General features: G+C 42.8%; 1 protein-coding gene and 1 pseudogene across 2 annotated transcripts in view; both read right to left on the reverse strand.

Annotated features, from left to right (window-relative positions):
- Positions 1 to 1,486: 1,486 nt before the first annotated feature.
- Positions 1,487 to 15,565, reverse strand: part of PLEKHM3 (pleckstrin homology domain containing M3) — a 153,761-nt gene continuing 139,682 nt past the window's right edge. The window contains exons 7-8 of one of the 2 annotated variants that reach the window (XM_021702781.1): positions 2,305 to 2,367; positions 1,487 to 1,721 (exon numbers count right to left, since the gene is read on the reverse strand). In XM_021702781.1, coding sequence (XP_021558456.1) covers positions 1,703 to 1,721; positions 2,305 to 2,367 — 82 coding nt within the window. In that variant the 3' untranslated portion in view covers positions 1,487 to 1,702. Of the gene's footprint in view, positions 1,722 to 1,929; positions 2,368 to 15,565 lie in introns of those variants that run through there. The other variant, XM_021702780.2, reaches the window with a different exon arrangement.
- On the reverse strand, positions 10,795 to 11,262 carry LOC110591841 (annotated as a pseudogene).

Genomic DNA, 15,565 nt, shown 5'->3' on the forward strand with positions numbered 1-15,565 from the left:
CCTCGCTGACAGTCGGGATCACGGATACATTAATTACGGCGAAGGCAGAAGTAAGCTATGGTGACAGGGAGCTGGGGGCGGAGGGAAAAGGCACTTTGCCATCGAAGCACATCTGTTTTATAATAAGCAGGTCTATAATTCTCTTGTGAAAGATCATGTTCTGCTATCTTCTCTGAGGCTGGAAAATATAAATACTGTGTTTCACGAAGGGGAGGAAAAAGGAGGAGAGGATCAAATTTGTTTGCCTGTGTGCCAAGTGCTTGTTTGAGATTTTCCACCCTTTATCTTTTGTGTGCAACATTCTCTATAACTGGGGTGGGGGAAAAGTCAACCTGTTTTTCCAAGAATAAAAGGCTCCGTAAGGTCTCCTCGTGAGGGGGGCCTTGGCCTTTTGGCAAGTTTTTATGCGCTTGGTCACAGCTGCTGTAGAATTGGAAAATAAATGAAGCGTGTGGTCCGGGGCCCAAGGAACTGGCAGTCTGCACAAGTGTGTCTGAAATGTCTCGCCTCTAAATGGACAGAGGTATCAAGAGTCAGGATCTGGAGGGAGCAAGGTGTTGGGGGGAAAGTGGCAAGGGGGTTAAACGTATCCTGTACTTTGTGAGTCACTGATGCTCTAGATCCTAACAGTAGTGAAACTACCAAACCAGGAAGGCATGGAGGCATCTGCTCAGTGGAAACATACACAGTCTTCTCACATAGTCTGCTGAAAATTGTTTCAATATCAGTGTATCTTTCTGTTCTGGGAGGAGTTCTGGTGGGAGCACCGGAGCCATGATTTCCAGCGCCGTCCTACCTGACATTTTGGCCACAGCCACTGCTGTGGGGGTGCTGCAGTGGGGGCCCCCTACTCGGCCAAGTGGTGAAGCAATTCGTTATAGTTCCTATTCCTACGATATGATTTTAGCACATTCTGTTTCACTTTAAGGTGGCAATTATATGTGTGTGTGTCTATATATTTATTCAAACAATATTATTACACTGAATTCATTATATTTGTAAGTTTGGTATTTTCTTAATAGTCTAGTGTGGGTGTTTTGAAGTCCCATGTTACTTTGATTTTGTGAACAATTTTAAAAACGTGAAAGTGGAAGTGGTTAAATTGACAAATTAAAGGTCCAAATGAAAGTGCAATGAAGAACAATGAGAAACAAAGCATTTAAAATAATTAAGGTAGGAAATGCCTACACAAGATTCTGTGAAAAGAAACTGAAGACCATCTCATAGCATGTACGCACCATCTCCACCAGTCTCCACACCCATGCATTTAACCACAATCGCAGGAAATTTCCTCAGGCCGGCACCATTACAACATCATAAATATTACCCATGAAACAGGGGAAAACTGCTCTTCAGAGAGCTAGGTTTTCCACCGACTGTGGTGGGGTGCCACGTCATTAGGGGGCGCTGGGATTCGTACCAGCAAACGGACCCACACGTACTCATTGGTCTCGGAGGTCTTTTTTCCAGGAAAAAACCTGAGATCAACCTCAAAACCAGAAGGGGCTCTCCTCATAAAGTAGGGGGTGCATGCTTTCTGTCAGAGGAAGCGCACACGCCTCATCTCTAAGCCATTCGGCTTGGCTTAAGTGATCCCCACCTGAGTGGTAGAAACTGAGGTGACGGCGTCAGGGACACGGGGTCCTGGGATGATCCAGGCATCGTTCCTGTGTTCTGAAACAAACGATGATGAGTGCTTGCCTCAGTTACTTCGTCCTCTGCTAAAAATAAATAACACAAAAATAACCCGAAGTTCTGTGGTTCTGTAGGAAAAGCTTCCTCCTGTGTCCTGTGTAATAAAATGGCCCCTGAGAGCCAAAAAAAAAGGGAAAAAAAAAAGTCTGACCTATAAAGCATTGTGTGTAAACCACGTTTTGCTTGGGAGTGAACTGCTGAAATTCATGGCTAAGTGTAATTCAGCTATTGGTAGTGGTTTTTTTTTTTTTTTTTTGAAGCCTCTGTTGGTAGTTTTTTGAGCCACAGAGGCTTCCTGGACCTTTTGGACAGCGATTTACACAGAACATACATAAGGACGTATTGGGAAGTGTGGATATGTATGTAAATCTACATCTATGTCTAGTTGAAGATGAGACATCCTTTTCTTCCAAAGGGATCGAACGGGCTAGCTGGGAAGCTGCCGGCTGCTGCATCAGCCAGAGGTCAATCCCTGGCCTCAGGCCCCTGCTGACTCAGGTGTTCTGATAGGACAGCTCGAACATGTTGCAAGCCTCCTCCAGGCTCTCGTCCATGTTCAGCCTCCGCCAGAAAGATTTCTGCTTCTTCTGCAGCTCCCTGCGGACACACCTTGGGCAGGGGACGGACTTCTCTTTGCACTCAGAATGGAAAACGGCTCCACAGCTTTCACACCTGCAAAAACCAACCACGGAGATGATGAACAAGATGGGAAGAAGCAGGACACAAGCACCTAAAACCCAGGGGCCTCTGTGCCGCTCAGAGGACAACGTTTATTCTGGCGAGCCCTGCCACCGGGAAGAGAGAGGACTCACAGAAATGGGCTCTTCCCTTTTCCAAGATGCTCAAGGTTGAATTTTTTTTTTTTCCCTGATTAGAACTGGCTGGGGCAAGGCTTATGGCTTACAGCGGAGAGGGGTCAGCAATCAACTAGCAATGGTGTGATCATGGTGACAGTGGCCAGAGCTCTGGAAGTTTCCCCTCCATGGGCCCTGGGGTGAAGTGACAGAGAACGGGAGTGAGGTGTTTCACCGACCGCAAGTGCTCTGAACACCAACCCCAGCGTGACCGCAGTGAAAATGTTGCTCCCCACTTCTGTAAACAGGGACTGAGTGGGTCCCCGTTACTGCTTGCCCTCATTTAACAGTTTGGACAGATAAAATGACACATTTTCATTTTCTGAATGTTATCCTTAGGTCTATTGTCCTTTGGAGTTTTTTAAAAATTGGGAAAACCCCCACCACTGTAAGCCCACCTTTATAACACAAGTGGGAACAGTAAAGCATGAGAAAGTGGGGAAAAGAAAAGTTTTTAAAGAAAACACTCAGATACTGTAATTTATAGAGAGGAGGCATTCCAGGTGGATGACTAGTTTGTTGCCTGGCTTGGTGGAAGCCTGTACAAGAGTCCAAATAGCTTGTTTTTATGGCAAAGTCTTTAATAATGAGGAACTGACAAGCGCAACTATGGCTGCCCCAAGAGGTGGCTGGCCAGTGCGGATTACGGTGCCCATCCTGCCATTCGGGAGTGACAAGCAACTACTCCCTCATCTCAGGAGCCCAGGGAATTAGTTCAACCAGCAGCAGTCCCTGGAGGGTCCAGCACTAGGCTGGGCTCGAAGATGACTCTGCAGGAAGCAGTCCTCAGGGCTCAGCTTGGGCTTCTGTTGGTTTTCCTCTAGGAACCTGGGCTTCCTGCACATAGGTCAGTCTTTGGGGCACCATTCCCTAGCGTGCCACTGACTTAGCCCTGGCACCATTCAGGATTCAGAAAGTTTGGTGAAAGGAGGATCCTCCCACCCATCTTTGTACCCAGGGAGCGAGAGACGCGGGGAGTGGGGTGAGGTGGGGAGGAAGGGCGTATTGATCAGCTGAGAGACCAAAAGACAGAAGCTTCACTGTAGCCAGCAGTCTCTGCCCAAGCTCAGCTCTCTGGGCAAGTAAATCATAGTGGTAGTTATGAAACCAGGAATAGGGTGACATGGCCTGACTTCAAATCCCACCCTCAAATCACTTTCTGGCTGCATGACTGCTATGGGCTGAATTGTGTGGCCAGCTCCCCACCCTGCCACCAAATGCTGATGTTGAAGCCCTAACCCCAAGTGACACTGCATTTGGAGATAGGGGTTTTAGGAATTAAGGTTAAATCAGATCATAAGGGTGGGCCCTGACCTGATAGGATTAGTGCCCTTATAAGAAGAGACATCAGAGGGCTCTCTCTCTTTCTCCCCACTGTGTGTACCCAGCGGAAAGGCCATGTGAGGAGCACAGCAAGAAGGTGGCCGTCTGCAAGCCACGAAGGAAGCTCTCACCGGAAACCATGCCCTGCTGGATCTTGATCTGGGACTCCCAGCTTCCAGAACCGTGAACAATTAAGTGTCTGTTGTTGGAGTCCCCCGGTCTGTGGTATTTTGTAGGACAGCCTAAGCAGTCTGTGACAGTGATCTGGTGCAAGTCACTTGACCTCTCTGAGCTTCAGTCACCTTATCTTAACATGCCCCTCAGAGAGGTCTTGTGAGGCTCAACGGGAATCACAAATAAAGCGTGTAGCGGAGTACCTGGCACAGTAATGCAGCAAAGTCTGCGCCTTCCAGGGTGAGCAGCGCCTCCTGGTGTCTTCCAGTGACGCTTCCTGCAGTCTGACTGCACCGACGTCACCACCGTGACCTGAGGACATCTTGATCAACCCCCTCTTGGCATAGATAAGAAGACTGAGACTCTAAGAAGGCTTAGTGATTGTCTCATGAGGACCCAGTGAGTTAGACAGGTTGTGACTAGAACCCGGAACTCCTGACAGCCCAGCCACGGCTCCCACCGAAGCCTGGTCATCCGAGTGGGGGGAATGTGCCATCCTGGACGGGAATGCAGGCCTTTCAGTCAGAAGACTCCTGTTCCAATCACAACCCTTTCTTTGAGTGACTATGGGCAAGTCACTGACTTTCTTGGTACTCTGGTCTCCTCGTCTGTAAAATGCTGCTCGCAGTGACCTCTTTCCTACTCCCTGGGGTTCTGTGGGACAAAAATGGGGGGCCGTCTGTGGAATGAGCAGGTGGGTGTGACACCACCTTTCACGGTGACTCTAGTACCTGCCTTCTTGATGCTGGAGCCACGCTGGTCAGGAGAGTCGACAGTGGCAGAATCTTCTCTAGCATCTCCCTGCCCTCGGCCCCTCCCTCCTGCCAGGGGGCTGAAGGTCAGACCCAGGTCTCCTCCTGCCTCTCGTTTGGGCCAGCTCCTCCCCAGTGGCAATGGCTCTGTCCTCCCTGGGTCACACCTCTCTACCCTCTTGTCACTGAAGTGACACTAATCGTAGCCTTATCAAGTAAATTTCCTCCTTCCTGCCCCCTTTGCCCTGCTGAGTTAGTGATTTATACACCTAGGGATGTTGCCCTAGGGCAGTGATTGATAAGGAGAAAACCATGGGGTTCCTTCAGCACCACTCCCTTATCTCTGCTGATACCAGCACCCCCACACCCTGCTCCGGTGAAGAGGTTGAGTCTTACTGGGGATTTCTGGTGCAACAAGCATTCCCGAGGTGACGGAGGGGCCGAGTACACCTGCTCTTTCTAGCCAAAGGTCAGTAACTGAAAAAAAGTCTGAGATAAAAAATTAATGATTTCAGAATGTAACCAAGTCCTATTTTCTAACCATTTGTAAGCCAGCAGTCATCGTTTGAACTGTATAACGGACAGACTGATCAATGACCTTCCCAAATTCAGACAGTCTATTGTTAACTTTCCCCCTGATTTTTTTTTTTTTTTAAATGAAAAGAATAAGGTCAGGAAAAGGAAGGAGGAAGAGAAACTGTTTCTTACGTAAAAGTTATGGAGCTTCGTAAGAAAAATGTGCAGGAAAAATAAAGTATTTGCATTAAAAAATGCAATATGTAGGCATGCTCCTCTTTGAGAATATTATTTAAAAGGCCCTTTCACTTTAAAAGAGTTCGCTGGCCCCTTAGTGTTTACTGAATTTTCTGACTGTATTTAAAATATGATTTTACAAACAACTTTTCAGGAACATATCTTATATATAAGGTTAATCTACCAATGCAATCATCCATGTAGAAAATTGCAGCAGATAATGAAAGAGAAATGCCCTTCAGTGTTCCCGAGTGATAAATCAAATGAAAGCCAGCCAGTTTCATCTTCATTTCTGAGTTCCCCGCTCCCAGCAATCAGCAGTTTCGTTGCCTTCCGGTTGTTGCTGTACACCACAGAGAACAAAGACCTATGTCCTCCTTTCCAGTGTCCCAGAGAATGCAACTACAGGGAGACATTTGCTATTGACCAAAGCCATCCTATGGGTTTTTCCTGAAAACGTCCATTGCTTCACTGAATCCAGGGATCTCAACCTTGGCACTGTTGGCGTTTGGGGCCAGATGGTTCTCTGTTGTGGGGGGCTGCCCTGTGCACTGCAAGATGTTCAGCAGCATCCCCGGCCTCTACCCACAGGATGCTGGTCACAATCCCTTCCCCCAAGTTGTGACAATCAATGGTGTTTCTAGACACTGCCAAAAGTCCAAATGTCCCCTGGGAGGGCCAGGGAGATCATCCCAGTTGAGAAACGCTGACCTAATCCATCTGGAGAAGGCATCATAGAGGGAGTACCCAGGGGGTACTTTAAACAGTGCCCTCCCTGGGTGGAATTTCCAAGCGTCAACTGCAGGCTTATACCAACCAAGAGGGTCCAACATAGTGTTACTTATTCATTTCATTTTCACAAATATATATATATTTAATACATCATTCAGTTAAAATAGCTGAAACTCACAGGCATTAACAATCCCGTGGTTTTGAAAATTAATTTAAAACATCATATAAGAAGTCAATACCCATGACACAATTCTGTGCATTGCTTAGTAACCCTTAACTTTCTATCAGCTCACTCTGATTTTTTAGTCTTCCTCAAAAGCCATCTTGGTGGTTGACCCTCAGTTGCATGTATTTGCTCTATGGCCAAGAACATCTGGGCTGTTTCTCTGTGGTGTTCTTTACTTCTTCATGTCCTATGTAGGCCATCTAGCAAATCTAAACCAAAAACTTGTACTTGCCCCACAAAACAAATTGCTTTTATGTAACTGGGAAGCAGTTAGGTTTCAGCAACATCTCCAATGAAAAGGAGACCAGAAAATATTAACAAGGCCACTTACTGCAGAGAGGAGGGCTCCAGTGAAGTGAAGAGCCCTGAGTTCTTGGCTCAGGTTGGCCCCATTGTCCCTGGGCCCTTGGGTAAGTTACTTCATCCCTGAACCTCTTGTTCTCCACAGAAGTAAAAGGGAAGGTTGGATTATCTAAGGTTCCTTCCAACTTGCAGATTTTGTGCAAGAGGGAGGGGGACGGCAGGGGAAGGGTAAAACTACTCTGGGTTTTACCCTTCTCTTTCCACATTTTCTTGCCCCAAAGTCTGTGGATGGATGAGTGGGAATACAGCCTTGCTGGCCACTCCTTGGAAAGTCTCAAACTGACAAGCTGGGACTGAATGGGAGGATCCTTAAAGTGAAGAGCACTACTTTAAATTTTATTTATTTGCACTGATTAATCAAACCATGAAACAGCTTACAGACTAGTACATACAGCTCTGGTTATCAGGAATTTGGCCAAAAGGAGCTGACTCTGCCTCCTTCTCAGAACATCTCAATTAAACATTAAGGATTCCTTTCTAAGGATTTTCCCAACCCTCATCAGCATCCTCTCTCCCCAAGAAAAAACCCAGAATGGTTCAGTGTTGTGGGGTTTTTATTTTGGGGGTGGTATGGGGGCTGGCTAGAGGTGGCAGTCATGGATCGTCCTATGTGGAAGAAATTGTGTTTTAACCACTGGGACAGATACACTGGAGTGACCCGTATGCACATCAGCACCACGTACACCATACGACGTGGGATGAGGACGAAGGAACTCTAGGTGTGTTTCTTCAGAAGCTCTAGGGGGCAGTGCCATGAACTGTCCACGTGTGCGCTGGCAAACCGGTCCCCTTCCTAGGGCTCGGGGCGGGGACATAGCCCCACCACTGTGTGGGGGTGGGGGCAGCGCAGATCTCATTCTCTTAGTAAAGGCACCATCACATGAGACTGTACATTTTATGAACAGTCTTTGACCTATAAACATTAGCTTACTGACCTATGGCAAGTGACAGAGAGGTACATACCCTAGAAATCTAATAGCCACAGACACGATGGTCTTCTTCCAGCTCTCAAAACCAAGAAAACATACCTGCTGCAAACGGACAGAACTACCTATGTGCAGGGGACAAGGGTTGCTTCTCAAATATGGCAAAGCGGCAAGAATTCCTGGCTGTGGACAGTTTCCTCTTCTGGAATGCTGATGATGTGAGACCAATTAGAGACAGGCTCGATGGCTTTGTCTGTGTCTTCCAGATTCTAGCTGCGCAGAGGCGGGTCACAGGAAGCTGCTAAAGGCCCCTGCCCCAAGTTGAGGTCACTGAAATGCTTCTGCTCTGCTCATGCTGGATTCTTCTCCTGCTGCATTTTTATTTTTGGCTCAGGCAATGACCTCAGATATTTCATTAGATTGAAAGTCAGCCTTGAGTTTGGCTGGATCTCTGACAAGTGGAAGGACAGGCCTGCAGAGCAGGGCAGAGCTTTGGCTGATTTCCACTCTGCCGAGCCCACAGCGACTAGGGCGGGGTGCAGAAATCAGGGCACGCGATCAGGCATGCAAGTGCGGTTGGTCGGATGGCTACTATGTAAGGCACCCCACAGAGCCACCAGCTATTACTGGTTTTTCCAAGAAACCAAGATGATTATTGAAATCTCTTAGCTAAGGGAGGTAGTTATTGGGGCCTGGTTATTTGAATGTTTTGGGTTGGTGTTTTCTCCTGTTATTGTGTGAGTGAGTGAATATAAGCCAATAACTTATAGTTTGCTTCAGTGGGAGATCACATAAGGTGTATGCGTATGTACATCTGTGCTATGTAGGTACTTACTGCAGGTACACAGGTATGTGTGCTCTTTAGAAGAACACACAGAACATGGCACTAAACACGCTAAGGGAAAATGAGTTAAATATGATATAGTTGAACAGATGCTTTCTTTTGCGGGGGCACAGGGTTAAAATGACGAAAGGTTACACACAATTTCAGTAACGTGCTGATGGCTGGGGATAGTCCAAGTTTCACAGCCTCTGCCAGTGAAGCCTTGAGCCAGGATTACTAGAATCCACACACTCCAGATGTCCCTCTCTTCGGCCCCAGGGGAAGCAAGTGGAATGGGGAGGGAGAGAGCAAAGGGTCTGGGAATGTTGGATTACGGAACTGTTGTGGCTCCTTGCAGAGTGAGAAATGGACTACATTTGGGATTATTCATTGTGGGTTTTTTTTTTTCTTTTTTTGGCTGGGGGTAGGGAGGTGGGGGGCAAAAAGGTATCCATACAGTTTGATTGGAATTGTACGAGACTGGAAAAGCTCTAGCTCCTTTGGCCAAATGTCTGGCAGATGTAGGTGTGTATGTGCTAGCGTGTAAAGCTATTCCAATGGTTCTGAATGGTAAATGCAAGTACAGCCCAGATCAATGTTGGACATTTAAATTAGGTAACATCTGTATGCCTTTTGCCCCTGTTTTTATAGAAATTATCCTTACAATACCTCTCTTTGCTAGGTACTATTTGTTTTCCCATCTTTAATAAGTCGGTCAGTCAGTAAATGGATAAAATAAAATAAGGTAATAAAATAAAGTAACTGGTGGCTTCTCAGGTCCCCAAACTGGTAAGTGTGTGATCGACTCTGGCCTTGATTCCAGTCTTCGGACTTGAAATCTGGCTCTCTTTCCCCTGTTACTAGCCCTGTGGTCCTTTCGGTTATTCAGCACCCTCTCAAATACTTGCTAAGACTCAAATCATGGGAAGAACAATTGGTATGCCCTGCAGTGATCTTTTTATTTACCTTTTCATCCCCAGAGTTAATTAAGGAAGAGTTTTTCCCTGATTGCAGACCACAAAGCCTTTGGCTTTCACAAGTCTTGCACTTTTAGTTTGTAAACCAAGCTCAGTTAATAGCTTTGACAAAAGCTTTACTTAAAACCTTGGCTTTGAAAGAGAATGTAAACAAGGGTTAATTAATTCATTTGTTAATTTTGCTATCCCATTGGGAGCAGTAAATCACATTATCTTTCATGCCAATGCTTAATAAATGCTCCTTGCTAATTTGTGGATGGTGACAAGAACTTCTCATTAATACTCTATCATCTCATTAAGAGAATTGTATTGGTGAGAGGAGATAAAGACATTTTCGGGGATGGGTACAATGCAGAAAATTCAGAAGGTAAATCATATCTAAATTTATGAACATGACTGATTGCTTAGGAATGAGTTAGTGATACAAATTTAGAAGGAGAAAGACAGTCACATGAAAGACCCAAAGTGTTTTCTCATTACTTTAGATTGCTCCCCTAATTTGTCTCCTCGCACCAATACAATTCTCTTAACGAGATGATATCACATAATTTTCTAATACTCAATGTGTTCTGGGCCAGTGGTTTTCAAAGTGTGGTCCCTGGACCAGCCAGACCAGCATCACCAGAGAATTTGTTAGAAATGAAAATTATTGGGTGCCACTCCAGACTTACTGCATCATAAATTCTAGGGTGGGATCTGGCAACCTGTGTTTGAACAAGCCCTCCAGAGAATTTTGATGAATATGGAAGTTTGAAAACTGCCGCTCTGGGCCAATTGTCTCCAAAGACAGCAGGGCTAACATATTAGACAGCACTGTTGTAAATACTTAGAACAAAAATATGGACTTTGCAAAATGAAAATGAAAAGTGGTATTAATTAATGTTTTAATATTGGGATTTGCATTTCATATCTTTTAACATTTTCTCATAGCTGATAGGTAAGAACCTCATTTTACTTTCTTGAATTAGATGTGATATTAAGCTATTCAGATATTGGCCATTTGCATATTTTTTCAGTAAATCAGTTCATGTCCTTTGCCCATTGTCTAATGACTTTTACTTGCTGAGTTTTGAATATTTTTTATATTCAGGAAATTAATTAATACTTTGTTAAATGTGTTAAAAATGCCTTTCCAAGTTTCCTGTTTACGTTTGTCTTTACAGATCTTTAAGCATTTAACTTTTTTTTTTTTTAAATAAAAGCAATCCCACCGCATTTATTGTCCTCTGGTAATAACATAAAGGTAATCAAAATAACACGAACAAATGTTTTAGAACTACACTCACAACAAAGGACATCTAAAAAAACAAACTACATGGCCTTCTCAAGAATTTCTCACTTCACAGATCATTTCTAGTTGGAGACACTCTGGAGGAGGGTAATATTATCATGCTAAAAGGCATGATCCGACCCAGTTGTTTTCTTGACTTTGTTTTAGAATGAATCTCTTCGGCATCATCTAATACGAGGTTCATGTACTCATCAAAACCAATGATACAGCCCTCTATTCTCATGTTCACTTGCTCATAAAGCCACACCTGAATTCGAGATCTATTTTGCAAGTATCTGAAGATGAGGTTGATGGGCTGAACCATCACCTTCTGCACTTTTTGGCCCTGGCCACGGTACGCCATGGTGGAAGCCGACAAAGACCGCGCGCTACCGCAGAGCACCATTTAACTTTTTAAAAATATATTTAAAAGCATTTTGCTTCCATGGCTTCTGGGTTTGTGTCAAGCTTAGAAAGACCTTCCCCACTTAAGATTATAAAAATATTCACCCATCTTTTCTTCTAGCACTTTATGGGTTTTATTTTTATATCAAAATATTTGATCCATCTGGAATTGATCCTGATATAAAGAGTATGTTAAATCCGGCATTATTTTTCTGTCTCCAAATGGCTGTCTAGTTCCCAGTTTCTTTTAAGGAATGTTCCATCTTTTGTTTTGCTAATTTGCTGTGCACCTTTATCATGTACTAAATTCCCATATTACTTGGGTCTATTTGCGTTATTTCTGAAATCATGTTCCGTTGATCTGTCTGTTCCCATGCCAGCACTATACTGCGTAGTATATAATACATTTTTATATCTAATGAAAACAGTCTCCCTTCATGTAAACAACTTGAGAGGTCAAATTCTACATTGAATAATGAGGAAAGTTTGCTGCCACCCATCTGAATGTTAAATAAAAAAATTTTTTGAAATGTATATAATCAACTAATTTAAAAAATTTATAGTGTAATTTATAAGGTTTATCTAAAATGAAAAGCACCTGTGTAAACATCTCAGGTGGTCAAGTACTAATCCTAGCTTTAGATATTTGACTTTTTGATTTTTTTTATCTTTATGTAGTGATAAAGGTATTGTATAAATTTGGTAAGGTAAACTAATAGCCTGTTTACATGTTTATAAAATTAGGAAACATGATACAATGAATTTAATAATGTATACACTCTTAGTAATTAAAATTATCCTACTTTGCAGGAACTGAGATGTATTACCTTGGGAAAATAACTGCAATACTTACTTAAAACATGGTATACATTATCACTGAACAAAGGAAGATGTGACGAACAATGCATGTTTAACAGTCCCTTTCATTCAGTGCAAACATTATTTAGAACATTTTTACTCTGCATATGAGTAAAAATTGGATAGAACTGATAATCATACTAAGAAAACTAGTTATGCTATCTATGTACACAAGCAATAAACAGACATGTAAGACATCTCGCAGTCACTGAAAATGTTCTGTCCTTGAACATGGATGTTCCTAAGACAGGAACAGGGTAGAGAAGGCTAGATGCTAGTCTATCAGTAAAGGAAATTCTCAAAGGCAGTAACGTAGTCGCTCACTGGGGAAAGCCAACGGGAGCCTTTAGCTTAGGTCTGGTTAGCAAAGTGCTATGCTAACTAGTAACTAAGGCTTTTCTCCTTCATTTCTCTGAACGGTGGCCTGGGTAAGCTCTCCAGACCCCTCAGGGAGAAAAACTGAAGTATGAACCTTGTGGGTAGGGTTAGGTGAGGTGGGGAGAAGGGTTAAGTAATGCTCTTAGGTACTTTCTAAATACTAAGGTTCCCCTGATTAGGTCTCTCTCTTTTAAAACAGGAGACCTTAACTACATTGTCAGGGAAGCTGAAGGAAGGAAAAGTCATCTTTCTTACTTGCTGCTTTGACATTCATTTCTGTCCCTAAGACTCTTGGCTGGTGCCTCTTTCAAGCATTGTATGAAAACCATGTTCCCCCTGAGGTTACCTCAGGCCTCACTATCCCCCTCACCCTTCCACCCTGCCCCCACATCTTCCCCACTGCCAAGGAAAATTTGCCTATCTCTTCTCATTCTCAATTCTGAAAATTTTCTTTCAAATCATTGATGTGAGCTGCTTTCCAGCTAAGTCTTTTAATTTAAATTTCCTTTCTCTCCACCATCAAGGATTCTTTCTAGAAAAAAGTGTTAACTCCTCTTAAAGAAGGGCTTTAATATACTTCAGCTCCCCACCTCTCAAGGCCAAACTAGATTTTTCAATTTAAGTCAGCTCAAGTTAGTGGCTTCCAATGTTGTCTTTGAATCAGTCATTGGCTGGTGACTTGCAAGTCAGTCTATTATTGGTTTTATAAAAGGAGATTCCCACAGTTCTGTTTTCCACATGAATTACTGCTTGTTAAACACTATCTTTTCCTGCTTTCTCATCGAAAGTTCACAAAATTCTTCCCATTATTTTTGTTGAGAACCTCTCCCCACCATCCTACCACCAACCATCACCAGAAGTGAGACTAGTTAAGGGTACGTGGTATAGTCTTTTGCCCTCCTAAGGTTAGTTTGTGCATTCCCTCAAATTTGAGGTTAGTGTTATGAGGACAAGGAGAGGCAGAAAGCGGACAGTACTGGGATTCAACAGCCCGCATCTCCCAGGAGCTACGGCTGTGGTGTTGAGTGGGGATGCCTGCTTCCCTGGGGAGGGGGGAGAGAGGGGGTGTATGTCAGGGGGTGGGAGTGATGGGCTGATGACTGCTAAGCTCCTCTCTGACTCTACACAAGCTCTATGCTATGCAGACATAATTGAGTTCAAGCAGCGACTGGGGGAGAGAATGAACATCTATAGACTGCCTTTTCTCTATTTTAAAAATGTGCTTTGAAAGCATTAGGAACTGGAAGATGATTATTAATGATAGCTATGGATAGCATATGCTGATGCTTCCGGATGCACCATGGAGTGGTTTAATATTTACAATACTGAAGAAGTTTAATAAAAACATGATAATATACTTTAGATGCTGAAATGAAGACAAACAAACAAAAAAAGGATTTTTAAAGGACAAGTTTAACAAGATCTTGCTATCTGTCCTCCCATAATTAGGTGAAAAAAGTCTCACAATATCAAAAACATATACTGACAAAACCAAGTTACTATTGTACCTTTCGTAATTCTAAAGCATAATACAGTTCATTTCAGAACATACTGCTCAGGCTGAAGAGTCAACATTTTTTGTATGGAAAGGTAAACACTCCTCTCTTCCCTATTGTGTATTCAGGTTACTTATTTACAGTCGCATGGGGAAGGAAAAAACACACACTACAAAGTGACCAAAAAGTTGTTTTGAAAATTAAATTATCTGAGTAGCTTAGCAAGACTCAAGTTTTTGACATTAAAGTTTTCACTGGGCCAGAAAAATACATCTATCCCTAATATATGGTAGAATGCTAGCTATTACTCAATAAAGTCATGTATCTTGGTAATGTCTACATTTAAGTAGACAGTTTCCTTGAAATTAGTTGAAAAGTTATTTAAAATAAAAGAAAATATGTGGAAAAGCACATATTTGAAAAACTAAAAATAAAGCAAACGCTTCATGAATTATTTATTGAGCATTTACTATGTGCTGTTCTAAATGCAGATAATTGAGCAGTGAACAAAACAGAAAAAAGTCCATTTCCTCATGGAGCTGACATTATTTCAAAATGGTAGACTGAATCACAATTTGCATTTATATCTTAATCCCTATAGGTAAATTGTATCAAAAATAGTCAGCCTTGCTGAAAACATCATGACAAACTAGCAAACAGGCTAATATAAAATGCTAAGCAAAGGAGCTGAATGAAGTAAAGTTCTAACTTCTTTGTCTGTAAGAGCTTAAAACAGTGTCAGATATCAGCTAGGCAAATCCAGAGGTGAGGGGTGGCTTGTGAAAGGTCACACAGCAAATCAGTGGGCCAGTCTGCCTCTATTTTTAAAATGGATCTTAAAGACTTTAGAACCAATAAAATTTTTTTCCTGTTAAAGTAGCTGCCAATTAAAGCTTATCTATCAACTTATTCTGATATGATGTGATAAAAAAGCTGGATATAAAACCATGTATTCAATATATTGTCAATTTTATTAAAAAGTAAACATGCATACATATGTATGGAGAATTTTCTTCTTGTACTTTTGGTGTACTTTTCACACTTTCTATAATGCACACCAGTTTTATATAGTTAGAAAATTACAACACGAGTTAAACAATGATGAACATTACCCCCTCTAATCAACAAAAAAGTAGGCTGTCAGAAATGCGTAGCGATAAGATAATTACACAGTATTAACCAGACACCTAACAAGAGGCTTGGTAAGAAATGAGTCCAGGTGGAGATGCTAGCCATCTATTCAAGTGACCAAGTGGCTTCAAAAAACAATGGCAGCAGTCTCACAGGCGAGGACTGCCTTTATAAATGCACTGTATTTATAAAGTGGCTTAATGGCATAAAGGGTCAGGTCAGCCCTGAGGGTTTCACAGAAGTCTCGTCTGTGTTAGCAGACTTTCTGGAACATTTTGACATGTGAATATAGGAGCCACCAGGCCAAGGTGAAATGTTATTTACCAAGTTACTCTTTGACCAAAGTTTAAAAGCCAAAAAAACTAGCATTGTGTTTGAGGGGTTTTTTTTTTTTTTTTTAATCAAGGAAAACCTTCACTGACACAATAA

This window comes from Neomonachus schauinslandi, chromosome 3 (assembly GCF_002201575.2).
Source record: "Neomonachus schauinslandi chromosome 3, ASM220157v2, whole genome shotgun sequence".
Taxonomy (NCBI): Eukaryota; Metazoa; Chordata; class Mammalia; order Carnivora; family Phocidae; genus Neomonachus; species Neomonachus schauinslandi.